Raw genomic sequence first — 27,042 nt, forward strand, 5'->3', positions numbered from 1 at the left:
CATGAATAACTAAAAAAATTTACCACCAAAAAAAAACCAAACAAGCCAACCAATAAAAAAGCAAGAGAATTTGGGGCTAGGATTGTGGCTCAGCAGTAGAGCGCTCAATGGAGAAGGAGGAGATCAAGAAAGGAGGAGGAGGAATGGGAAAGGGGAAGAAATATGGAATGAATAACAAAATCCCATTATATGCTTCTGTAAATATACCACAGGAAATTTCACCTTCATGTATATGTATAAAATACCAATTAAAAATAAATAAAGGAGCAAATGGAAGATCAGTAGAGAAAGGAGACTAGGCAGAGGGAGCCAGGAAAGAAAGGGGTGGGAAGCAGGGACTGAAATCAAATTCCATGTATATAAGATTTTGTCAAAATGAACTCAACTACTATGTATAACTGTAATGCTCTAATAAAAAAAATTTAAGAACCTCTCTTGGCAGAATATGCTCAACATCTATTACGTTCATAATTGCATCAAGTCACATACAATAGTCTGGGCCCTGGAAATCAATGGATAACCTATATTATATTCATTCTTCACCTGATTCCTATTAATGTCTTCAGATTTAATAAAGTTCACTAACACACTCCAAACTATTTTCCTTTCCCTTCTCCAAATTTCCTACTTAAAGTCCTTTTCAATAGTCAACTTTATCTAGTAACCAAAAAGAATAAAAGCTGATTTCAAACTCAAGGGAAAGAACTCTTTTTAATCCCATTGCTTAGTAATGTACCTGGACAAACCAGAGATACTGAAACTATATTTCTTGAACTAAACTAAAAAGTATATATGGCTATTTTATTATAGATAACCTAGCTAGTCATCTATGAACATGTGTCAGTTAGGCTTATGTTAATAACTAATTTTTTTTTTTTTTTAAAGAGAGAGTGAGAGAGGGGGGAGAGAGAGAGAGAGAGAGAATTTTTAATATTTATTTTTTTTTTTAGTTCTCGGCAGACACAACATCTTTGTTGGTATGTGGTGCTGAGGATCGAACCCGGGCCGCACGCATGCCAGGCGAGCGCGCTACCGCTTGAGCCACATCCCCAGCCCAATAACTAATTTTTAATATATTTGTTTATTTTATGTTAATTAAAGAGGTAAACAAGACACACTTGGCTCTTAATCTAAAACTTAGCATTCATTTAATCAACTCTGAATACTACCTACAAAGGAGCAGTGGCTCTAAAAGGTACCATTAAAGAAAAATATCACAAACTCTGATTAGAGAATTTAAATTTATTTGCTAATTTTTTTGTATGCACAAAGTCATACTATTATAAAGTTATAAAACAATATTGTTCACATGACAGCATAATTTAACATCTGTGGTGCAAATTAAAAACAACAAACATTTTAGTGAAAAAGTAGCCTGGAAAAAATTGGTTCAATTATTGAACAATAAAGGGTCTTCACTATAAATCTACTCAATATCAGCCAAAGATAACAAGTATGCAAGATTCAGGATCTAAAGAAAGCAACTGTAGTGAGAGTGATTAGTATCAAACTGAGGACACAATGAATAATTATTTAGCATATTTATCATAAATTTTAACTTTTTTTAAAACTTTTTATTTCTATCACCAATCAAAGAAATTCAATTCAATAAATATCTATTAAGTACATTAGTTACATCCTCAGGCTCCAGAATGCCTTAAGTTAGACACATTGGAAGTCATCATGAGAATAAAAAATAAAAGCACTATCAAGACTAACTGTCCCTGGAATTGGAAAGAAAAGGTAGAGAAGAGTATTCAACTTTTACCTCTCATTTAAAAAAAAAAATCATGAAAATGTTATACTTTTATCAGCCTGCCTTTGTTTATTTTTATGTGGTTCGAAAGATCAAACCCAGTTCCTCACACATGCTAGCCAAGTGCTCTGCCACTGAGCTACAGTCCCAGCCTTGAAAACCTGTGTTACTTAAAAGGAAACATTATGTTTTAAATTATCATGTGAAAATTTAAGAAAGTTAAGGAAATTTTCTAAAATGGTGTGAACCCAACTTTTTATTTTCTAATATTTTAAAAATGTGCTATTTTTTTTTTAATATTTATTTTTTTTAGTTTTCAGTGGACACATCTTTGTTTTTGTATGTGGTGCTGAGGATCGAACCTGGGCCGCACGCATGCCAGGTGAGCGCGCTACTGCTTGAGCCACATCTCCAGCCCAAAATGTGCTATTTTTATTTCATAATAATTATATGTAATTTGTAAGTTATATATCTATATATGACACTAGTCTTCTGGATTTTCTGTCTGAAATACTGGGTAATAAAATAACAAGAAAATTCGACTGATTAGCTCACTGAATTTTCATGTTTCCACAATTATAGCCAATTGAGAAACATAATTAATAAAATACAACATGTGTCACTGAGGAATTTTTTTAGTTCACTTTTCTTCCCCTTGTGGTATAGAGATTAAATGCAGGGTCTTGTGCATTGTAAGCAAGTGCTCTACCACTGAGCTACATTCCCCAGCCGTATTTTTTTAACAACTATTTTAATTTACAAAGTAATACCAGTTTGCAAAAAAAATAAACAGAAGGACATCTATATATTTTGTGGAGAAGGGTACCAGGGATTGAACTCAGGGACACTTGACCACTGAGCTACATCCCCAGCCCTATTTTGTATTTTATTTATAGACAGGGTCTCACTAGGTTGCTCAGTACCTTCTTGCAGTACCCTATTTTCTAACTTTAGTCACAATGAACTCTTAAGAGTTCTATAAGAGGGGCTGGGGATGTGGCTCAAGAGGTAGTGCGCTCACCTGGCATGCGTGCGGCCCGGGGTTCGATCCTCAGCACCACATACCAACAAAGATGTTGTGTCCGCCGAGAACTAAAAAATAAATATTAAAAAATTCTCCCTCTCTCTCTCTCTCTTTTACTCTCTCTTTAAAAAAAAAAAAAGAGTTCTACAAGAATTATCAATTTCCTCCAGGTTTTTACATGCAACCTATCAAAAAATTGTTAGACCCCCCCCCATCATTTTTGGGGTGAAATTTAAATAACAAAAACTGATTTTTAAAATTTAAAAAGTAGAAGAATAAAATTCACTTTCCTTTCCAATTTATCCAAAAGCCACTTTATTTGTGTGCTTTTTTGGGGAGGGAGGGTTTTTTTTTTTTTCTTTTTTTTTTTTTGTGCTAGAGATTGAACCCAGGGCCTCCCACATACTAAGCACATTTCTACCACAGAACTCACCCTCTGCTCTTCTTTGGTCTTTATTAGTCTACTCATAGATTCTTCCTTGCTACTAATTCATTAATGATTTAAATTATGACAAAAATTATACTTATATAATAACTGTTTCATATTTCTACCAGTAAGAATATACTAGTAGTAACTGCTGAGTGTAGAACAAGAATAACAACTAATAGTTAAATAAGGAATTGCAGCTTGGAAACTAGCACCCCCCGACACACACACACGTTTTGTTATTGGCATGTAATCATTGTACATATAACAGGGTTTTCTGCATATTTGTACATGCATATAATATAACAATATAATTTGGCTGATATCACTTGCCAGCACTTTCCCTCAAAAAAATAATTTTAATGGACTGAGTAAAACACACACACACAAAAGAAAATTATTTAAGCCCAGAATGAGGAAATACTATAAATATTTTATGAGGGAATTAAGAAAAAAGGTTTACTTTACTGCTACAATGGACTAACTACAAATTGTCAACAAGAATGATGCATTGCTAGTCTGCTTTAAAAGAAGCTTCATTCAAGGAAATGTAATAATAGCCTACTATACTGAACAAAGATGATGCAGCATGAACTATGATATCAATTCTGGGAGGCATACTTTATAAAGGTCAGTGACCAAGAGAAGGCGGCCCTAAGAAAGGTGACCAGGAAAAAGGTTTTGGAAGACATCAGAGTTGAAAATTATAGGCATGTTCAGACATCACTTAAATTATTGTGATCCATAACCCCAGATATTTTTAGCAATATCAAAGAAGAGCAATTAGATTAACTCTGTATGGTTTCAACGGGAGAACTGATTATCAACTAGAGGAAGTTATGATAAAGCAGATTTTGTTTAAGTATAAGAAAAAAATATATAATTCTTCTAATTATATATTATTTTCATTACTATAATAAAAAAATTAAACCACCTTAAGAGACAGAATGCTGCTCATTAAAATATTCAACCAAGGGGAGGGGGGATAGTAGAGAATAGGACTGACAGCAGAATACATCAGACACTAGAAAGGCAATATGTCAATCAATGGAAGGGTAACTGATGTGATACAGCAATCTGTATACGGGGTAAAGTTGGGAGTTCATAACCCGCTTGAATCAAACTGTGAAATATGATGTATTAAGAACTGTGTAAGGTTTTGAACGACCAACAATAAAAAAATAAATAAAAAAAAATAAAATAAAATAAAATAAAATATTCAACCAAAAATTCATACATTAAAAATAATTCTGGGAGGCTGGGGCTGTAGCTCAGTGGTAGAGTGCTTACCTAGCATGCATGAGGCACTGGGTTTGGTCCTCAGCACCATATAAAAATAAACAAATAAAATAAAGGCATTCTGTCCATCTACAATTACAAAAAAAAAAAAAATTTTTTTTTTTTTTTTTTAGAGAGAGAGAGAGAAAGAGAAAGAGAGAGAGATTGAGAATTTTAACATTCATCTTTTAGTTGTAGGCGGACACAACATCTTTCTTTGTATGTGGTGCTGCGGATCGAACCCGGGCCGCACGCATGTCAGGAGAGCGCACCACCACTTGAGCCACATCCCCAGCCCACAAAAAAAAAAAAAAAAAAAAGAACTTTTAAAGATAATTCTGGGAAAGATTTTCTAGAGCAGGAAAGCAGCTTTATTAGATCTACCTGTTGAGAACCCCCTATGAACCAGGCACTATTCTTGGTACTTCAGAAATGTCCCTGCTCTCAAAGACCCTGTATTCTGGTGGTAAACAAGATAAACAAGTAAACATATAAACAAACAAGATAATTTCACAAAATAAAAAGCATTTTGAAGAAAATAAAAAAGACTGGATGATAGTACAAATTTGAAGGGGATATTTTAAATGTGTTATCAGGAAAAGATCACTGAGGAGATAAAGTTGAGGCACAGATGTCAGAAAAGAACCAACCATGAATCAATCTAGACTACAATGATTCAAGAAAAGAATGAGGATGTGCAGACTCTGAAACAGGAACAAGCTCCTCAGTCAAGCAACACAGCATTGGCAGAGATGGAGAGTACCACTTCATCCCATCACACCATAAGCTTGCATTGTATTCTAAGGATAAGCAGTGGGGAAGACCATTAAAGTATTTTAAGCAGGGAATCACAAGATGTAATTTGCATTTTTAAATAGCCATTTTGGGTGTTTTAAATCCATGTGTGTGTTTTAAATGTGTACAGAGAACAGGGAGGCAAAAGGAAAAGCAGAACTAGTAAAAAGGCTACCATAATTGTCTAAGCTAAGGATAATGGTGGCTTGCATTATGGTAGCTGAAATGAAGAGAATGGACAGATTTGGGATAGATTTTGAAAGAAGAGTCTATAAGACCTACAGATCAATTGGATCTGAAGAATTAGAGGAAACAATTAAAAACAGCTAACATTCATGGAGTGCATGTTTTGTACCCAGACAATGTTTTGCACATTTTATATTTAGTAGTATGTTTAATCCTTATAACAATCTTACAAGATTAGGAGAGATTGTTAGAAATTTAAAAACTGAGGTACAAAGAGGCTAAATAACTATCTATGGTCTCAGAATTAGTATATGGCAGAGATTTTAATCCAAGAAATCAAATCAATATACTATGATCTCTTCAAAATAGCACAGTCACAGAAGAATCAGTGACATCAACTGGAACACTGAAGAGATGATAGTACACTTAAAAGATTCAGGAAGAAAAGGATTTAGAGGGAGGTAGGAAGATTAAAATCCTGATTTTTTTTCCATATTAAATTTGAGATGTCTATAAAGCATCCTAATGGAGATATCAAAGAGGTAGTTAAATACACAGTTTCCAATTCAATGGGGAGGTCAGGGTTTAGAGGAACACGGAGTCAATATGTGATAACTGATGGTATTAAAGCTATATAACACAAAACATCACTAAGGAAAAAGTGCACATATAAAAGATTAGTAGTCAAGGTTGAAGCCCTGAGGAGCTCCTCAAAAGGTAGAAGGAAAATGATCTAGTAAAGAAGATAGGAAGCAGGGCTGGGATCGTGGCTCAGTTGGTAGAGTTGCATGTGTGAGGCCCTGGGTTCTATTCTCAGCACCGAATATAAATAAATGAATGAAATAAAGGTCCATCAACAACTAAAAAAAATAATTTAAAAAAAGAAGATAGGAAGCAGTAAGAGAATTAGGCAAAACAGAATTATTAGAAAAGCCAAAAAAAAAAAAAGGATGCTAATTCAAGATGAATGGAGTGAGCTATACTCTACCAAATGCTGATAAACCAAGAAATAAGATGACAGAACAGTGACCACTGGATCTGACAAAATGGTGATCACTAGTAAATCTGATAACAGTAGTGACTATGAAATGATGGGAATAGAAGGAAGCTAAATAAGAGTGAATACAGAGGAAAAAAAGAGAGAGACATGAGGAATAACAACAGCCTGAACAATTCTTTGTTGAAAGTTACAAAGCAGGGAAACAGAGATCAAGCAGGAACTAGAAGACAACCAAGAATTTTTTTCCAAAGATTGAACCCACAAACTAGAGAATTCTATATGTTTATGGTAATAATCCAACAAATGACCTCTATTCTACCCTAAATAAAATTATTGTGCTATAAAATACATTTATGTTCCTTTGGATATTATGCTAGAAAATGTTACCCTCTCAATAAAATCACAATTAGAAATTATTCTAGAGGGCTGGGGATGTGGCTCAAGTGGTAGCGCGCTCGCCTGGCATGCGTGCGGCCCGGGTTCGATCCTCAGCACCACATACCAACAAAGATGTTGTGTCTGCCGAGAACTAAAAAATAAATATTAAAAATTCTCTCTCTCTCTCTCTCTCTCCCCCCTCTCTCACTCTCTCTTAAAAAAAAAAAAAGAAATAGAAATTATTCTAGAAATTATTCAATACTAAAAATAATTATTTCTAAAACAACAGTATTATATATATATATATATGCACACACACACAAATGTGATATATACTATATATAATTTGCTGTGCTATACATAAATCACACACCAAAAAATCACATGAAAAATCTAGTATGGCCGTATCTGACATATAATAGTCCATACAATAGACTCTACTTCTAAAAAGAGTTATAATTCTTTTTTTATATTAAAAAAATTTAGTTATAGATGAACCCAATATCTTTATCTTGTTTATTTTTATTTATTTTTTATGTGGTGTTAAGGATCGAACCCAGTGCCTCACATGTGCAAAACAAGCACTCTGCCACTGAATCATAACCCCAGCCCCAAGAGTTACAATTCTTGATGCTTAATCATTTGTAATTTTTTGTTAGCATCAAGCTGCTTTTACCCCTTTAAATATGCAAATAAGGTAGAACTTAAAATGTTTATAATTTTTTATCACTTTACTGATTTTCTTCTAAGTTTCCATATGTGGCATGACAAAATATCCTTAAAAGAGGTTGTGAGCATACTAACCAATAAGAGAAGTCACTGCTTACCACATCTACTGAGATACATGATTACTAGCTCATGTCTAACAATTAACATGTTGACAAGTGATGGCCATTCCTATATAACACCAGGCATTAATACAGTATAAAACAGTATTTGCTCAAACTAAGAGTTAGTAATACATGCAACTACCAGAGGTAATAGGGTAAGATCAAGTAAGTTTCCTGATCCCATTAGGCTGAGAAAATAAGAATGGGGATGAATATTGTTATTGGAGTTTATTAATTCTTCAAATCTTAAGTCAGTTAATTCAATTTCTATTCACTTTCTATTCTCTGTTCTGCACAGGACACATTGAGAATAAAGAATCACAAAGATTTGGGTTAAAACTAGCCATTTCTTAGATGTATTTTATAGTTATATGAAGGTCATCTAGGAATAAGGCCCATTAGCACTAAAATCACAGAATGAGTTTCCAGTTATATAAGCTTATATGTCATTAAAACAATTGACAACACTATTTAGAAACAGTTATTTAATCTATTAATAGTTTTTTAATCGATTAATTGACTTTTGAATGGCTTGGAAATATAAGGATAAGCTACTCTTAGTTGTAATATATTATCCTTTTTTATTGCTGATGATATGCTCTTGGTAATTATTTTGAGAGTCTGGGAACATTTTGTTGAAAACTTCTATACTCATGTTCATGAGTGATATTGGTGTATACTTTTTTATTATGGAATATCTAATTTTAGTGTCAGGATAGTGCTGGCCATAAAATGGGTTGAAAAGTGTCTCCCCACTTTCACGTTCATGTAGAATTAGTATTATTTGTTCCTTTAAATGATCATCCCAAGAAAAGCATAAAAATTATTTGGAAAAAAATGAACATTCATTGATTCATAATAAAAATATCAACAATATAGGAAAAATTGGGAACATCACTATCTAATAAAAAGCACCTACTAAATACTTACAGCTGGCATATTTAATGAGTGTTTAAATGTTTTCTAAGTAAGATCATGGGCGTGTCTTTCTCCATCGTATTCAGCTTTGTACATGCAGTCCTAACCAATGGAACAGGGCAAGAAAAAGAAAGACATACAGAAAAGGAAGAAATAAAATCATCTATTACCTGGGCATGGTGGCACATGACTATAATCCAAGCAACTTGGGAGAATGAGGCAGAAGGAACACAAGTTACAGGCTAGCCTGACTAAGTGAGACCCTGCCTCAAAAAATAAAATGGGCTGGGGTGTAGCTCAGTGGTAAAGCACGAATACCACCCCAAACAAAAAATCTTTTCATAAACAACATGATTATCTACATAAAAATCCCAAGGCAGTTATAAAAGTGGAAGGGCGGCGGGAGGGTTGAATTAATAAGTGTATTTATCAAGGGAGCAGGATACTAAGATATTTTTAAAAATTAATGTCTACATATAACAATGGACAATTCAAAATACAAATTCTAAACAGTACCATTAACAGCAGCAACAAAAATCACTAATTACATAAGTATAAATCTAACATGTTGAAACTAAAAAACACTGATAGAAATCAAAGATGACCTAAATAAAAGATGAGATGCACCTCCTTTATGGATTACAAGACTCAATATTATTAAGACATTAACTTCTCCCAAAATACATCTATAGATCTGACACAATCACCATTAAAAGTTTTTTATAGGACTTCTTATAGAAATTGACAATCTGATTCTAAGATTTATATGGAAAGGAGAAGTAACTAGAAGCCTGAACAATTTAGAAAAAGAACAAAGCTGGATTCATAATATTTGATTTGAACACTTGCTATAAATCAAAACAGTGTGGTAATGGTAAAAGAACAGATACATATATAAATGGCGCAGAAAAATGTCCAGATATACGGTAAACTAATTTTTCATAAAGATGTAAGAAAAGTTTTGGCTTTGATCTGAAAGAAATATGCTTTTTTCGTACGGCACTAAACCAGAAATTGCAAATACAGATTTCTTCAGCCTTAAGATTTTTCTCTTGGCAAAGCGGACAAAGTGTATTAGTGAAAAATGATCAACAAACTTCAATGAGGGCTGGGGGGACAAATGAAATTAACATCCATAGGAAAAGATACTAAAAGAATATTTGCTAGATTTTAAGTTTTCAATATTTCTAGGTTACTAACAAGATAAAAGTTGTGGTAATAATCACTTCAAAGGAGTATAATAAACCTAAATAAGAAGATAAAGAGGGTTGCTGCTTATATTATGTTAAAGCCTATCTACTTTCCTTATATAAAGAATTTTCTGCAAGCTTTGAAAACCAAGAAATAATTATTAAAGTACATGATGAATCTTTATTCCTTGGTGATAAGAAAAATTAAAGGTAAAGAAGAGTATAGCACATGATAAACTAAGAGGGTAATATAAAGTAAACAAGCTGTTGAGAATGAAATAAATAGGAAAAGAGAAGACACATCTGAGTAAATCAAAATTTTTTACCTTATAGCACTTATTCTTTTAATTGAGTGGCTGGAAGATGTTTCCTCTTCCTCCCCAATCCCCACTCATCAATACCCAAAACAGACTTCAACAAGAGTGGCAGATGGCAAATAATGGTGTGGGAACTATTGAACTGTGCTTCCAAAGGCATGAAAAGTAACTAAATGTCCAGTTTCAAAAACTTGGAAGGGAAAGGGGGCGTGGCAGGAAAGAGAAGTGACCTGATGGGGCAAGAGAAGATGATTGGAAGATGATTTCATAGTGCAGGAGGTGGATGAAATTACAAGGACTGGGTGGGCGAGTTTACAGAGCTTGGAGTCAGGAAGTGTTGGCAAATTAGTCACCCAGAAAGTACCGGAGTAGGACAATTATGGAATCGGCACTAGCAGGAGGCGAAACGAGGAGGAAGAGCAATTGGAAAACAAGGTGAGTCCCTCAAACCTGAGCCCGAGGCCCCAGGAAACCAGATGCCCGGGAAAAGGACTAGCGGAGGGGCTGAGACGCCAGGAGCATCTTCAGGAGCCAGGTGGCAGGGAGACGGCCTGAAGGGGAGGACCCGCCCGCAGCCGAGTACGAGGGGCTTCGCGGAATTCAATCCCAGCATCCTGGGGAACGTGGAGGTGAAGTCTAGCAGCTAAGCTGGCCGAGAAAACAGAAAGGACTCCGAGGTCCAGGGCGACAGACACCTCACTCACCTGGTTGGTGACCTGAAACGAAACAGACAACACGACTTAGAGACAAACTGGCGCGGACTAGCTGCAGCAGCCCGCCTCCCTCTTCTCTTCCCGAGGCCCCCGGGCTTGGACCCCAGCCGCGCTCACCTCAGGATTGGCCTCCAGCGGCAGCCAGCGTTGACCCTCCATGGCCGCTCAGCCCGGCCCCTCTCCAGTTCTGACAGCCACCGCCGCCGCCGCTTCCGCCCCCGCGCGCCTTGACCTGGGACTGTCCAATCCGCCGCCCCGCCGGTGAGTGCCGAAGGACGAAGAAAAGCTCGACAACCTTCTCGCGACTTTATCACTCCTGGAAGAGCAAAAGCCCAAACAGTATATTTTAAAATGGTATACAGTATAAAATTAATTTCTTTAAAAGATGTTATATCCCTATTTGAGAAAAACATAATCTGAGTCCACTGAGTACTCCCCTCAAACTTGGATTCTCCCTATCCCAACCGAGCGCTCGTGTTATACGCATGCGCCACGTGCTGGCCTGGGACCGCGTGTTCGCGGGTGCCCTCCCATTCTTGCTGGGTCAACCAGAGGCGCTAGGGGGCGCGCCGATGAGTCTTATTCTGCCAGGGCCGGACCAGGTCACAAGGAATCTGAAGGTAGCTAGGCTAGAGGACGACGCCCTTGAGCCCTGGAGTCGTGGTCTGGTTGCTGTTGCTGTTGTTTGTGAGGGTGCAGAAGTAATGCATTGGCCTTTTCTGCTACGCAGAGTGGTGTGTATGTGTGTGTGTGTGTGTGTGTGTGTGTGTGTGTGTGTGTGTGTGTATCCTCTTAGGCTTGACAAAAAATGTTGGAATACCATACTCAATCGGACATTATACTAAGTGTTGGGACACAGAACTGAGTATGCTACAGTGTAGAGTAGGTGGACAAGAAAATTGTCACAATAAAGCGTGATAATACAAGGCAATGATAGCACAAGGTTCGCTAGCCCTACAGATAGAAGTGCAGTTAAAGGGGAAAAGGAGTGTCCAGAAAACTATCCTGGACACAGTGAATTCCTGGACTGAATCCTTAAAAAAATAATAGACAGTAGCCCAGCAGAGAAGAGGGTACTCTGAAGAAGGGAATTGGCATTGTGGCTGCAGAGCCTGCTAAAATAAATAATATTGGTGATGCTAGAGAAATAAGCAAGGGCAACTGAAACAAGACATCTGGACTTCATCCTTATAACAGCAGGGAAACGGCAAAGGATTTTTTAAAATTTTTTTTATTATAGGTGGACACAATAACTTTATTTTATGTAATGCTGAGAATCAAACCCAGTGCCCCATGTATGCCAGGAGAATGCTCTGCCTCTGAGCTACAGCCCCAGCCAGGAAACACCAAAGGATTTTAAGAAGCATTTTTAATGTCTCTTTTCCATGGAACTGTAAATTCCGAAGGCGAACTGTAATGTCTTTCTTGTTCTTCATGTTATTTCCTCAGGACTTAACCCAGTGCTTATATATATACATATATACGTATATATACACACATAAATTCATATATATGTAATATATGAATTTATGTAATATATTCATATATATGTAGGGATGAATAGCATAATTAGATATGCAGAAATAGCATTTGTCAATAATGTGAAATTTTGCAAAAGATTAATGCTGAGAGAATAAAGGCAGTAGTCATGGAGCTATAAAGTAGCAGATGCATATTACAAAGCTCTTGTTCTACTCCTTGGTTGAGAAGGAGTCCTCCCTCAGTGATGATTCCAGAAATTTGGCCTGGGATTGAGTGAATATTACCACTCTGTACCCAGAAGAGGGAATTCAGGGAGAAAGGAGCAAGGGAAAAGGATAAAGATAATGTTATTATACTGAGCTTGCCTTCCTTGAGGAACTTCAACTCTCCCATTCATGTTCCTATAACTACTGTTCTTCCATTCACTGGCATTTCCAGTCCTCGGCTCCTCTTTCTCCTTTTCTAGCTGATAGATTGCTGCTGTTCCATTTAACACTGTGACTTGGTAAACCTGACAATGTCCAGCTCATGATCATTTGAGTTGCATGGTCAGGCTCTCGGTCTCTACTAGGGCTCAGTAACATATCAGGGGCTAAATTTTCAAATGACTTGGTATCGTAAGAAAAGCTTTGCTCCAGAATGCTGAGGTTCTATTATATGACTCTTATCAGGATTTGCCTAAGATTCCACATAATATCCTTATCTACTATAGACATCTCTCACACTATTGAGTCAAAGGAGTGAGACAAAGGGTCAAATAGTGAGGCAACTTTCATCTCAGTATGGATAGTCCTGCTCAGGAACCTTCTGAAACTGGCAATCTTCTAAGTCACACAATGAATGTGTTGGAGCTATCTTCCCAAAAGTGGTATACATGGTCTCTAAAAGCCAAAAAGACCCACCAAGTACTCTGTCATTTTCCTATTAATAAAGAGATAGGTTAGAGAGGTTGTCCTAGCATGCCCCAGAACTTTGGACACCTAAAACTTTACAAATGTAGCAGGCCTCTAATCTTAATATGCTTTAACTTCCACCTTCTGGCATTGAAGTACCTACCATAACATGAAGGGCAGTGTTTCTCCAACTTGAATATACATGCAAACACCTGGGGAGCCTGAAATGCAAGTTTCTGATTCAATAAGTCTGAGATGGGGCCCAAGATTTGCCATTATTGGTGCCAATTTTTTAACCCTCCCTTTGTTCATAGTCCTTGCCATATAACTTTGGAATTTTTTCTACTAGGGGACAAATTCATTATTAGTGGGGTCTGCTTTTTGAATTTGCCTTGTTAAAATATATCTAAAACTCAGGAATCAACATTCCCAGAACTTCTGCAGTCAACCACACATGCACAGAGTGGCAAATGAAAATTGAGGGTAAGCAAGGCCATACTCTGCCTTCTTGTTGCACTTTTCATACCGGAAACTAGTGCCCATATTTTGATCTATTTAGTGTTACATTTTTCTGCTTTTTGTAAGTGATTTCAATGTTTATAAAGTCCTTGCTTGTAGTTTCCAAGCATAACGATGAAGTACTGCCTACTGTTTCAAAGTATAAGAAAACTCTGATGTTCCTTGCAGAGAAAATAAGTTTGTTTAGATAAGCTTATTATAGGCTTTGAGTTATGGTGCTGCCAGCCATAGTTTAGTGTTAATGAATCAATAATATATATTGTAACTTTAAAGGGAAATGCCCATAAAATAAGGTTATGTATTGATCAGCTAATGAAATGTGGACAGAGGCTCCCAGAATCTAAACTATTTCCTTAGGAACAATGGTTCTGTTGGTATACATAATATCATCATAATGGAATTTTTTAATTAAATATTTTACAATTTTATAATAAATATTGTGGCATGCCTATACATACTGTCATTGAGACTTGCCATTTATTTATATAAATCCATGCACTTTCACTTTCAGTTGCCTTAGGAGTATAATTTTAAGGGAGGAAACTGGGAATTTAAGCCACTAAGTAACATCCCCAAACTTTTTCTTCCTTATTTTGAGACAGGATCTCAGTAAGTTGTTGAGGGCCTTGTTAAGTTGCTGAGGATGGCAAGTTTGATTGCAAGATCAAACTTGCACTCCTCCTGTTTCAGCCTCCTGAGTTGCTGGAATTATAGGTGTGTGCTACCACACCTGACAATAGCAATATAATTCTAATGGTTGCCAAAGAACATCAAGATTTATCATCATTTTATCACACAGTTTCATTTTTTTCAGTAACTGATAAAACATACAACCTCAGAATTCAGTAGTTTCCATCCAAAGACAGAAAGAAGTTTTGACATATTAATGTTTGATGCCTTAACAAGAGTACTTGAAACTTAGAAACTGCTATCTCATCCTTATAAATTCACTTTTTATTTTCTGAAGGATTTGGTAATTTCTTCACTCTTAAACTGAAATGAGCAACTATTTTGCTTTATCTATTATTAAAGCAAAAATCTGAGATTAGTTAAATTTAACAAAGTTCATTTAAACAAGAAAAGATTCTACAACCAGGAGGCATTCTGGACCAGTTGGTTCAGAATGCCCCATATCACCATATGTGCACATTACATTTTTTTGTAAGAAAAATCAAAGTGACATACCAAAACAACCTAATTAGCTGCAATTGGCATTTGACTTATAGGATGATGAAACATTTGCTTTATTTGGACATAGTTTTATAATTTTGCCACCTGTGGTTGGCTAATACTTGATTGCTTGGTTACAAGGGTACACTCTTAGGTTACAATTTGTCTACAGGTCAAGCTAGGGTATAGTTCACTATTTACAGAGGCCACTTTAGGTCAAACTTTATCACCCAAGCATGGAGACAAATTGAGGCCCAACTTAAACTGAGTTTAACACTACTGAAAGCTATCCACTTCTTTTTTAAAAATATTTTTTAGTTGTCAATGGACCTTTATTGTATTTATTTATATGTGATGCTGAGAATCAAACCCAGTGCCTCATGCATGCTAGACAAGCACTCTACCAGCAAAACCCTAGCCATTACCCACTTCTTTTGAAAATTGTAAATTATTTGGTTGCTTTGCAAGAAAACATAGATGTGATCATTCCTCCAATAATCCATATCTGTTTCATCAATACAATTTAAAACACACTGTTCTGTTTTCATGCCTATTTCTACAATGGATATTTTTGTTATACCAAATCATAAAATAATCTTTTTAAAGATAATTTGAATGGCAATTATACATAATAATTATAGAGGCAGTAATAATCATGACTTAGTAGAAGTGTTGAAGAGCTATGACCACATTCAGGCACACCTGCAAAAACAACTGAGTCACAAGTGCTGCTTGGGTGAAGAAGCCATCTGATGCAACATGCAGTAAAATTTCTTGACGTGTTAATGTGAAAACAAGAACGTTTAAGAATTGATGAAATGCAGTATGAATTTCATGTGAAAGTTTTCTAATTCCATTTTCATTAGAGGTTCCAATATAACTATTTTGCTTTCTTAATTGTTATTAATATGTGAGTAGGCCAGGCTTTGCCCCAAATCTAAGAATTTTAAGCCTTGCTTTAAGCTCTTTAAACCCTTAGGATGCAATATAAGTGATCATGTTTATTCCCAGTTGTACATCTTTGCTTATACTGTCCATTGATTGCCGTTACCATCCCACCACCATCACTATTATCGCCATCACAAAACACACACAAGCACTCAAAATTTTTTTTGTGTGTGATACTGGGGATCAAACCTAGGAGTGTTTTACTACTGAGCTGCACCTCAGTCTTTTTTTTTGAGACAGGGTCTTGCTAAATTTGCCCAGGCTGGCTTCACACTTGTGATCCTCCTGCCTCAGCCTCTGAGTAGTTGAGATTACAGGCATGTATCACTGCTCCTATCAAGCACTCATGTTCTTGAATAGCCTGGTGTACAACACATTCGGTCAGCAGAAAGCAACTGAAAGGGCTGGGGTTGTAGCTCAGTGGTAGAGTGCTCACCTAGCATGTGTGAGGCCCTGGGTTCAATCCTTAGCACCACATAAAAATAAATAAGTAAAATAAAGATATTAAAAAAAAAGAAAGAAAGCAGCTGAAAAGGGTTTCAGTAGGTACACTGGGAATCTGGGATCTCTCTGAAATAAGATTGCAAACAAAATTAAACCAGACCATTGAAGTGCTAGTTAGCTTTTAGCTAACCGATGTCATGTAGCACTCCTGAACTCCAATTTTCTTATCTTTAAAATAGCTAGAATATATGATCTAGATAACTTATGGGCTTCTTTGGAGGATTGAATATCACGATGATGATAAAGCAACCAGTATTTGTTCAGGAACTTGGCTATTTGCTTTACATACATAATCATATTTATGCTATATAAAAGCCTCTTGAGACAAATAATAATAGCTCTATTTTTACAGATGAAAAGCTGACTCTCCGAAAGACTAACTACTGTAGTCACACAGAGAAGTGATGAAAGAAGGACTTAGATTTGGGCCTGTAAAGCTCCTAGCACTTCACTGATACTCTCTCCACTCTCTTAGTTTTATGGTGCTACTGTGAAAAATTACCACAACTCTACTTACTTAAAACAAGATAAATGTGCACAGTGGCACACACCTATAATTCCAGCGGCTCGGAAGGCTGAGGTAGAAGGATTGTGAGTTCAAAGCCAGCCTCGGCAAATAATCGAGGCACTAAACAACTCCAGGGAGACCCTGTCTCTAAATAAAATACAAAGAAGGGGTGGGCTGGAATTGTGGCTCAGTGGTAGAGCACTCGCCTAGCACATGCGAGGCCCTGGGTTCAAACCTCAGCACTACTTTAAAAAAATAAAATAAAATAAAGGTATTGTAACCAACTACAACTAAAAAATAAATATTAAAAAAAAAAGATTGGGAATGTGGCACAGTGGTTAAGTGCCTCTGAGTTCAATCCCTGATACCAAAAAAAAAAAAAAAAAAAAAAAAGTATCATTCTACAATATGAAGTTCAGACTTCTTAAATGGCTATCACTGGGCTATACTTAAAGTGTTGGCAGGACTGTGCTTCTTTTGGCATCTATGTGGAAGACTCTTGTTTTCTTTCCTATTCCAACTTCCACAGGCTGTCTGCATTCTTTGGCTCTTGGTATCCTTTTATATTCAAATCCATCAAAAGCCAGTTAAATCTTTCTCACATGGTATTACTCTGATGCTATCTCTAACCAGTCTGCCTCCATCTACCACATTTAAGGATTCTGGTCATTACATCTACTCACCTGACTAATCCTGGAACATCTCCTTTTAAGACCAACTGATTAGCAACCTTAAATTCCCAATACTATGCAACATAATATATTCATAGATTCTGGGGATTGAGAAGCAGACATCTTTGGAAGGCTATTATTCTGCTTACTGTGTTCATTGATAGTATAATATCATATAGTATAGTAATATGTAAATATGTTTAGCGAATATTTTTTTTGTTTCCTTAGCATTTTTAATCTAAGTTGTGTTACACCATCCTTACCTATATTTCCTATAGGTATATCTTTCACCCCTACTGGTGCTAGTGACTTTACCAATGACACAGTTCAACCCCTTACAGACAATAGGAGCCATGGAGCAAAAATAGTAATATATCACCCTAGAACAAAGAGTTGTCCTAGGCTTGTGCATATGACCCAAGCTGGTTAATCAGTCTTTCTCTGAAAATTGAGATTGAAGGGTAGGTGGCTGCTTCTTTTCCCTTGGATCATGAACTGTAATTTGATCCCAAAGATGCTGGTGGCCATATGTTTATATGCACTGTTCCCCTTCCCCAGCAGCTCATGGAAAAATCTAAGAAAATGCAGCCACAAGATAAGCAGATGGTAGCTGAGAAACAGAGACTGGGCCCTTTGCTATTCAAATCTCACAATTCTGTTGTCTCTGCAGCACGTTCTACCCTTATATTTCAGAGATGGAAGCTATGAGACAATAATTCCTGCTATTTTGCTTATAGTAGCTTGAATTGGATTTCTATCACTTGGCATAAAAAAGCCCTAAGAGGGCTGGGGTTATGGCTCAGTAGTAGAGCGCTTGCCTCATATGTGTGAGGCACTGGGTTCAGTCCTCAGCATCACATAAAATAATAAATAAAATAAAGGTATTGTCTCCATTTATAACTAAAAAAATTTTTTTAAAAACCCCTAAGATAAAAGCTTAAATTGAAGTATTTCTTGCTTCACATGTGTCAATTTTGTTTTCCCTATTACACTGTAACCTCTGGATCAAAAAAGTTCATGACATAGTTCTGTAGACTTCCTCCTATGCATATAATAGTACTAGGTTTACTGCAAGACCACCATATTTTCTGATTTATATGTCCTACTTACATGTCATGAGATGACATTAAATATAAGGTAAAACATGTATTAAATATAAGACAAAAGTTATACTCATGCACCTTAAATTTTAGCATTTTCCTTAACACTATTCATAAAATTCATATTTTCCAAGTGTGAAACTTGTATACGTTCTGATCTCTGGTAAGACCAAGGTCTTAAAAGTAAACAGTTTATCAGATATGTTGCTGGAATGTCCAGAACACAAGATGGAGAGTAAGAATTGGCAGAGATTTCCTTAAATACTACTGATATTTTATTCTCCCTAAATTAGATCCATTGTTTTAGGAAAGGGACACTCACACTGAATAATAAAATAATCAACAGTTTTAAATGAATGAATGAAAAATAGAGAAATAATAAATATTAATTTTTAAAATATATCTTTTTTAGAACATTTTTACAGTCAAAATTTGTATTGTGTGTTATTTGCACATGCCCTGAGGAGCATAAATATGATGGCAGTCAAGAGCTAAGGGGAAAGATTTCTTGACAAATAAAACAAATTCACTGAACAACTGGATGTGCAATAGCGTTCTATCTTTTCATCTGAATTCCATAGGAAGGAAATCTTTTGATTATTTCAGGGACTATGTTCCCAAGCTAATTAGTACATTTAATGAGAGCTTCATTCCAGATATTGTTTTAGTTGTTGAATTAACCAACATAATTCTCCAACAACACTATGAGTGTTGTTTGTAGTAGGCAGGATTCCAGAAATGCTCAACTCTCAATAATTCTCATCCTCTGATTCTTTCTTTTTTTTTTAGTTGTTGATGGACCTTTATTTTATTTTATTTATATGTGGTACTGAGAATCGAACCCAGTGCCTCACACATGCTAGGCAAGCGCCCCACCACTGAGCCATGAGCCCTCCCCTGATTATTTCAATGAACACTAATCTAGGTTCTTCTCTGAAGGAACTTTTCAGATGTAATTAAAGTCATGTATCTTAGTGTTACCGCTGTTGACCATGATGAGTCCTTACTTACCCAGTGTTGAAGAATAACACCAGAGAAGCACGCCAAGGCAAGGTCAGAGTGGAAATTAGAAGTTTATTAAAGGACAGCAGAAAAGACTTCTCCCGGAGAAAGAAGGGGACCCAAGAGATGGAATCCGTAGAAGTGAGGTTGTTTCCCCTTTTTATAGTTCTTTCAGAGATGGAATGTAGGTGGGAAGGCCCGAGGGATGGGACACAGGTGGCAAAGAAGTAATCTGGTCAGGAAGAACTTCTGAGTCCGCATCTTCAAGTTTGCTGGGGGCTGTTCATTAACACTTCTTTGGGATGGGCCTTGGACTTTTCCCGGGCTTCGTTAACATTCCAAGAGTTGTTCAACTTTTCCCAGAATTCATTCTAAACATGGTCTCCATTTTGGATCTTACTCAATATTAGACCTGATTTACCTAACTTAACTGACTACCTAACTTTAAATCTGGCTTCATTAGGAAGGTTATTCTAGATTATTTGTGTATGTCTGAACTAAACATTTCAATCCTTAAACATAGAGAACTTTCTCTGGCTGGAATCAGATGTGGTTAAAAAAAAAAAAAAGGCAGAGGAGAAATGCTGCAGAGGGAGAGATCAGAAAACACGGAGAGGTTTTTTTGGCTTTGAAGATGGAGGTAGGGAGTACATGTCAAGAAAGCTGAGAATCCTCATCTAAAACCAGCAAGAAAACAAATGTACAAAACTGAATTTTTCTAACAATTTAATTTTTTATTTTTTGGTACTGGAGATTGAGCCCAGGGGAACTCTACTACTAAGCTACATCCCTAGCTTTTTTTTTTTTTTAAGACAGGGTCTTGCTAAATTGCCTTAAGTGGCCTGAAACTTGAGATTCTCCTGCCTCAGCTTCCCGAGTCACTGAGATTAACAGGAGTGTGTCACCAGACCTGGTTCTTTTCTTTTTTTCTTTTAAAATAACGATTTGAATCTGAAAGCATATTCACCCCTTTAGCCTCCAGAGAGAAATTTCCCTCCATCATCTCACCAGTACATTTCTAGATTAGAAACTAGAGCCCTGATTACTAACTTCAACCACAGCACTTGATTAGATTCTAGTTGGGGGAAGGAATAACTTTCAAGAATAGTATTGAAATGATTGGGAATTTTAACTTAGCCCATTTATTAGACAATCCTATTTCATCAATGCTAAATTTCCTGAATTGTTATTATTTAGGAGAATGCCTTTGTTTTAGGAGATATGCACTCAAGTATTGGGGAATGAAGCAGTCTCATTACTATGTACATAAGCAGTGATAAAACAAGAGTGTAAACTCTTGACGGTGAATGTGGATGAAGGACATAGGGATGTTCATAGAACTATTTTCGAAACATTTGAAAAAAATATGTTTCAAGTTTTTAAAAATAAGTTGGCAGGGGAAGGAAACCCCTCTGTATATTTTGTGTAGAATTCATTCAAATTCAGTAAGAGAAAGAGGCAAGACCGGATGAGAAGGTATTGCTGTAGTTATGTTGTGCCCTGGAGTTTAATGACAGGAAGGATGAAGAATCGCATCCTCCAGTCTCTCCCTCCAGTGAAGTAAATCCCAGGGTTGAAAGCACATGGTTCCCATAATCATCTCCTTCGCGGGACAAAAATCGAAGGTAGTGGGTGGGTGTGGTCGTGCAGATTTCAAGTTAGGTTAGGCTAGAACAGGCGGTCTCGAGTTCGCCTTAGCATAGAGACTACTCTGCGCCCCGCCCCCGACTGGAAGAGCCCATAACTGCAGCCTAGGATCGGGGGAAGAGCGTCCTGAATGTAATTAATCCTTCTCTTCGCTAGATGTCTCCTAAGTCTTCAGCCTTCTTATCCATATCAACCTCCATAGTACTGAATCTTTACTTAAAACTGATGCTTACTTAAGACAAAAGTTGAGTTCCGCAAAGATGTTTCTTTCCACTCCCTACCCACCGTCCGCTGCGTGCGCTGGTCCCCGAAGGGCCGGAAGCGGAAGTGTTGGCCCGAGAGAGCCTCCGCCTGAGGCTGCGGGACCAGCTCTTCGCCTTTGCCATGGAGGCGTCTCGGTCTCAGGAGCCGATCCTGGATGCTAAATCGCAGGTGAGACTCGGCCCGGAAGGGGAGGGGGCAGAGGACCCCTGAGCAAGCAAGATCGTCTCATAAATTGTGTTTTCTGCTTCCGTTTCAGGTCACCAACCAGGTGAGTGAATGGCCCTCCTGCCTTGCCCTCAGCCGGCCTTTGCTGGTCAAGGGCTGGCGGCCGCTCCCGGCCGGCCTGCAGCTGGAGACCGGCGTCTCATCGTGCGGTGCCCTGTCCTTGCATTTCATAACCTGTGTCCTCAAGCCGGTGTTCTCCAGCCCGCATCCCTGCATTGCTCTTTCCCCCGAGCGCGCGAGGTGATGCCGCTGCCATTGCAATTTAAGCTTCTCCAGCCAGCGCTAGTGCAAAGTGTACAAAGTCTTGTTCTTCCTTAATTAGGCGACCTGTATTCGAAGGTAGGAATACACTATTTTAGAATGTGATGGGCACATAAGAAATAACTAAAATTTACAAAGGTAGCACCGATGACGTTTCTTGCACTTGAGAAAGGTTATTTTGAAGATGGAGTATAACTTTTTAACCTTTCAGAGTGTGTGTGTGATGTATGTTGAAAAACAATAGTTTTTTCAAGAACATCTTAGTTCCGTTTCTGTTTCAAGTGTTTGCAACTAATAAACTATTTTTGGACAAATTACTTATAATGCTCCTTGAAGAAGAGTCCTAAAACTAGAAGGTTTGGGGTCAAGAGTTATCCAGATCCATATAAAATATAAAAAAGGGCTGAGATAAGAAATAATGCAAATACAGGAGCCAAGAGAGGTGTCCATTTACTGCTCTGTCTTTTGTCTCCCTCTGATCTTGCAGGTTGCTTTTGAGGATACTTGAGAGATAGGGGAACTCAGGGAGATAGTAATCAGTCCTCTACATGGCTTTGCTCAGTTACATAGTCTTCTAGAACTAAAATTAAGATGTTGACATGGCTCTTTTTTCAAGGTTGTACGGGAATCTCTTGTCTTTTCCTGCTCTTAGAAACTGCCTCCTTTTCTTGGCTTATGGTCTCTACTTTCATCTTCAAAACACATCATTTCAACCCCTGCTTTCTTCTCTGACTCTGACCTTCTTTATTCCCTTTTACAAAGACGCTGTGATCACATTGAACTTCCCTGGATAATCCAGAAAAGCCTTCCCATCTCAAGATCCTTGATTTTGTTAAGTCTTTAATATTTGTTTTATCACATAGGGTAACTCAGTGTTCAGGGATTAGGACATGAACATGTTTGCGTGACCATTAAGTCTGCTATACATCCCATCCATACATTCATTCAAAGGTTATCTGATTTTTTTTCTATGCAGGAAAAGCCAAGATAATTTACAAACATCATTTGATTTATAATGAGTTTATCAAGAGATTCCTTTTTTTTATTAAGAGAGAGTTTTTTAATATTTATTTTTTAGTTTTTGGTGGACACAACATCTTTATTTATTTATTTTTTTATGTGGTGCTGAGGATTGAACCCAGCACACCATGCATGCCAGGCGAGCGTGCTGCTGCTTGAGCCATATCCTCAGCCCACCATTGTTTTTTTTTTAAAGTTCAGAAACAAAGTTGGAAATATAATTTTAAACAAATAAATTATAAAGTACCTTGCAATAAATCTATTAAAAGAAATCAGAGCTTCTAGTTTCTGGACCAGTATATAAGAAATTTACCCTTTTAGGACACAGTATTAACTTTTAGTAGAAACTAAAAGCTGAGCTTACTGAAAAATCAACAATTCTCTGATCTGTCAGAGAAGTAAGAACACCGGGCAAACGTTAGTTTGGTAGCAGACATGAGTTTTTAGAATGCCTGCTACATGTCACGCACCTGTCTAATCTTTCAAAATAGGACAGACAAAATTCTTCCACCCACAGCCTTATGTTTTAAAGTCAATATTAAGAGCTGCATTTTTCCAGTCCTGATTTATGCCATAACAACACTGAACAATCATTGACAGGAACTAATAAAGTATTGAAGCAGCTAGTAGTTTATAAGCATGTAGTCTTTGGAGTCATGCAGACATTGGTTTCTCTTCTGATTCCAGAACTGTGTGACCTTGCACACATTACCTTAGCTCTCTGAAATTGGGATTTGTCATTTACAAAATGGAAATAATCCATAATGTTATGCTGACTCACTGAGGCATTTAATACATGTAAATTACAGAGCACATCACCTGACCATCACGAACACTGATGAAATCTTAAAACTACATCATTATTTATGCTAATGTAAGGTTTGAGCTTGAGGACTATGGTGAGGAAAGAAACTGGAATGATTCTCACGTGTGCCTCAACTAATTATGCAGATCATGTAACCCATCTTGCATTTGAGGATTTTTTTGTTTGTGGAATGAGGAAGCATCTGGAACAGGAAAGGAAGTAAAAGATGCTTCAAAGTGTTTTGAATTGCCAGAACAAAACTTAAACCTTTTATGAAAACCAATACTTCAATATCATCTACTTATATTATCCATTCTGTAGAGGTTTTTTTTTCCACTTTTTGCTTTTTTTTTTTTGTAAATATGACAATGTTGTTTTATAACTCTATTTGTGTCCCTTGTTAATTGTTTCTGAAATGATCTTAAATGAAGATACTATATTTTATGACCTGCATTGAAACTAAAAGTTGAGTTGAGAGCAGTAAAATTGAATAATATTTGCATTCAAGGCAATGATGTTACTAATTTATTGTTTTATACTGTTTTGTTAAAGCTTGTCGATTTTCAGTGGAAACTGGGTATGGCTGTGAGCTCCGACAGTTGCAGATCTCTTAAGTATCCTTATGTTGCAGTGATGCTAAAAGTGGCAGATCATTCTGGCCAAGTAAAGAACAAGTCCTTTGAAATGACAATTCCACAGTTTCAGGTTTGTAGTTTAACTCATTGAATTTTAGTATAATTATTGCTTACGAAGTGTATAAAATCTTTCTTAAGGGAAATTTTCAATATTTGGAAATTGATGTGTTTTACATGTATTAGCAGATACAAAAGATGTAGATTTTTTTCTTTGAAAATTTAATAAATTATTTTTAATAAAATTGCTAAATTTATGTGTTGTGCCATTTAATTACTTTTGACAGGTATCCTTTGTTAGTATAATTAGGAAATTTCAAGAACAATGTCATGATTTAATAAAAATATACGTGGTATAAGGATTATTATAGTGAAGCTAATGAACATATCCATTAACACAAATAGTTAACTCTTGTGTGTGTGTGTGTGTGTGTGTGTGAAGACACTTAAAATCTACTCTTACCAACCTCAACTAGATAAAATACTGTTATTAACTATACCCACCATAACTGTACATTAGATTCCTAGAACTTTTATAACTGAAAGTATATACTCTTTGATCAACATCTCTTTGTTCCCCATAACCTCTCACAACTGCCATTCTACTCTGATTTGACTTCAACTCTTCGATTTTATATAAGTAAAATCATGTAGTATTTGTCTTTCTGTGTCTATCTTATATTACTTAGCATAATGTCCTCCCAATTCATGCAAATTTTTACGAATGGCAGGATTTTTTATGGCAAAATAATATTTCATTGAGTGTGTGTGTGTGTATAATATGATACATAATACATACATATATTGGTGGTATAAACATTATATTTCAAATAGTAGATTTTATATAAGGGAATTAAGCATCCAGATTTTGGAGTCTATAGGCAATCCTTCCTGGAGCCAATCCCCCATGAATACTGTGGGACCACGGGGGTGTGGGTATATATAACATTTTATTCAGGGGACAAATTTATTTATTTTGGTACTGAGTATTATACCCAAGAATGTTAACCATTGAGCCACATCCCCATCCCTTCTTGTTATTTATTTTTTTGAGACAGAGTCTCACTAAATTGCTTAGGTACTCACTAAGTTGCAGAGGCTATCTTTGAATTTGTGATCCTCCTGCCTCAGCCTCCCATGCTGCCAGGAGGGGACAGCTGTTTTTAAGACATTCTTTATGTGGTCTAAAGGTAACCAGGCAAATACATAAGAGAGCTAAGGAACAGTCTTTCAGCTTCTCCCCTCCATCCCCCATTCCCTATTGGTGCTGGGAATTGAACCCAGAGCCTTGGCATATGATAGCTCTACCATTAAGCTACATCCCCAGCCCCATCTTTGGGCTTTTGTTAGCAGCGATTTTGACCATCAATATGTATTTTTTAAAGAATAGTCACAATTTATTATGTTTTATGACATTTTCATATAAGTTCAAATAAATACTCAAGTAATAGAAAATTAAGGCCAAGATAATAATGAAAATGCAAATGTGTAAATCAGAGGGTATCCAGTTGCTGCAGTTATGTTTCACATTTGCCTCCCAGGTTTCTAGCAGGTACTGAAGAAAAAGGAAAACAGAATTTGATCCTAACTGCGATTTTTTAAAAGAGAATTCTACAGAAGATCAACCAAACCACAATCATTTTTTTAAATGATAGAGAAATAAACTTCTACCATTTAAGATATTGTCAATGTTGGGTCTCTTTTATTGAAATTGAACTCAATCTTAAAGTAACCCCTGTGACCCTGAAATGGTTGAAAATGGTTAGGGACCCATAATGAATCTGTCAATTTTTTTTTTATTTAAGTGTCTAGGATAGTATTGGGTATTTAATAAATCTTTCTGGTGTAATCTTCATAAATTTTCTCCTGCTTTCTAAAAAAGTAGTAAACTAATCTGATTCTACAATAATATTTTTGTGTGTAGTAACTAGTTGTACTTGTTTGTTTCACAGCAGTCTTTATTAGTTGAGTATGTAACATTAAAATGTAAACAATGTTAGACAGCCCCTAGTAGTCAGATGTAATTAAGGGAACTACTTAAATATTCTCTAAAAACAAAATTAATATTTTCCCCTTTCTTTCCAGAATTTCTACAGACAATTCAAGGACATTGCTGCCATTATTGAAACTGTGTGAAAACTGTTTATTTGGCTAATAAATTGCTATCATCATCTAAAATAATGGATTTCATCTTCTGCAAAAAAAACTACATAAGGATCAAATATTTATTGAATTAAAATTATACTTTCATTTTTCTAAATAAAAAGTGAGATAAATAGGAATTAGTGGTAATTGATGTATAAGTTTGTCAGTGTACTAGAAGCTATTGAATTGCACACTTCATGATTTATTTTATGGTACCAGGGATTGAACCTAAGGGCACTTAACCACTAAGCCACATCCCCAGCCCATTTTATTTCTTAAAAATAATAAATGATTGTTATTTTTAAAATAATTTTTAGTTATAGATGAACACAATATATTTATTATTCTGTGGTGCTGAGGATCAAACCCAGTGTTTTACGTGTGCGAGGCAGGAGCTCTACCACTGAGCTATAGTCCCCTTATTTTTTATTTTG

The 27,042-nt window shown here is 36.4% G+C and overlaps 2 protein-coding genes across 5 annotated transcripts in view; one reads left to right on the plus strand and one right to left on the minus strand.

Moving 5' to 3' along the window:
- The window catches only part of Uchl3 (ubiquitin C-terminal hydrolase L3), a 56,863-nt gene extending 45,807 nt beyond the window's left edge, over nt 1-11,056 (minus strand). The window contains exon 1 of the mRNA XM_078015784.1: nt 10,930-11,056. Within this exon, the coding sequence (XP_077871910.1) occupies nt 10,930-10,971 (42 nt within the window). The 5' untranslated portion in view covers nt 10,972-11,056. The remainder of the gene's footprint in view (nt 1-10,929) is intronic.
- Nucleotides 11,057-21,569: 10,513 nt separating this feature from the next.
- Nucleotides 21,570-26,745, plus strand: Commd6 (COMM domain containing 6). Of its 4 annotated transcripts, XM_005324804.5 has the most exons (4): nt 21,570-21,688; nt 21,777-21,788; nt 24,384-24,536; nt 26,549-26,745. In XM_005324804.5, exons 1-4 carry the CDS (start codon nt 21,641-21,643, stop codon nt 26,597-26,599), a joined length of 264 nt encoding a protein of 87 aa, XP_005324861.2. In that variant the 5' UTR covers nt 21,570-21,640; the 3' UTR covers nt 26,600-26,745. The 4 variants fall into 4 exon arrangements, with proteins under 4 accessions (XP_005324861.2, XP_077871911.1, XP_021581764.1 ...); XM_078015785.1 differs by lacking the exon at nt 21,777-21,788; XM_021726089.3 differs by lacking the exons at nt 21,570-21,688; nt 21,777-21,788 and adding an exon at nt 21,807-22,084.
- The last annotated feature ends 297 nt before the right edge of the window (nt 26,746-27,042 follow it).

The sequence above is a fragment of the Ictidomys tridecemlineatus genome, chromosome 6 (genome assembly GCF_052094955.1).
Source record: "Ictidomys tridecemlineatus isolate mIctTri1 chromosome 6, mIctTri1.hap1, whole genome shotgun sequence".
NCBI lineage: Eukaryota > Metazoa > Chordata > Mammalia > Rodentia > Sciuridae > Ictidomys > Ictidomys tridecemlineatus.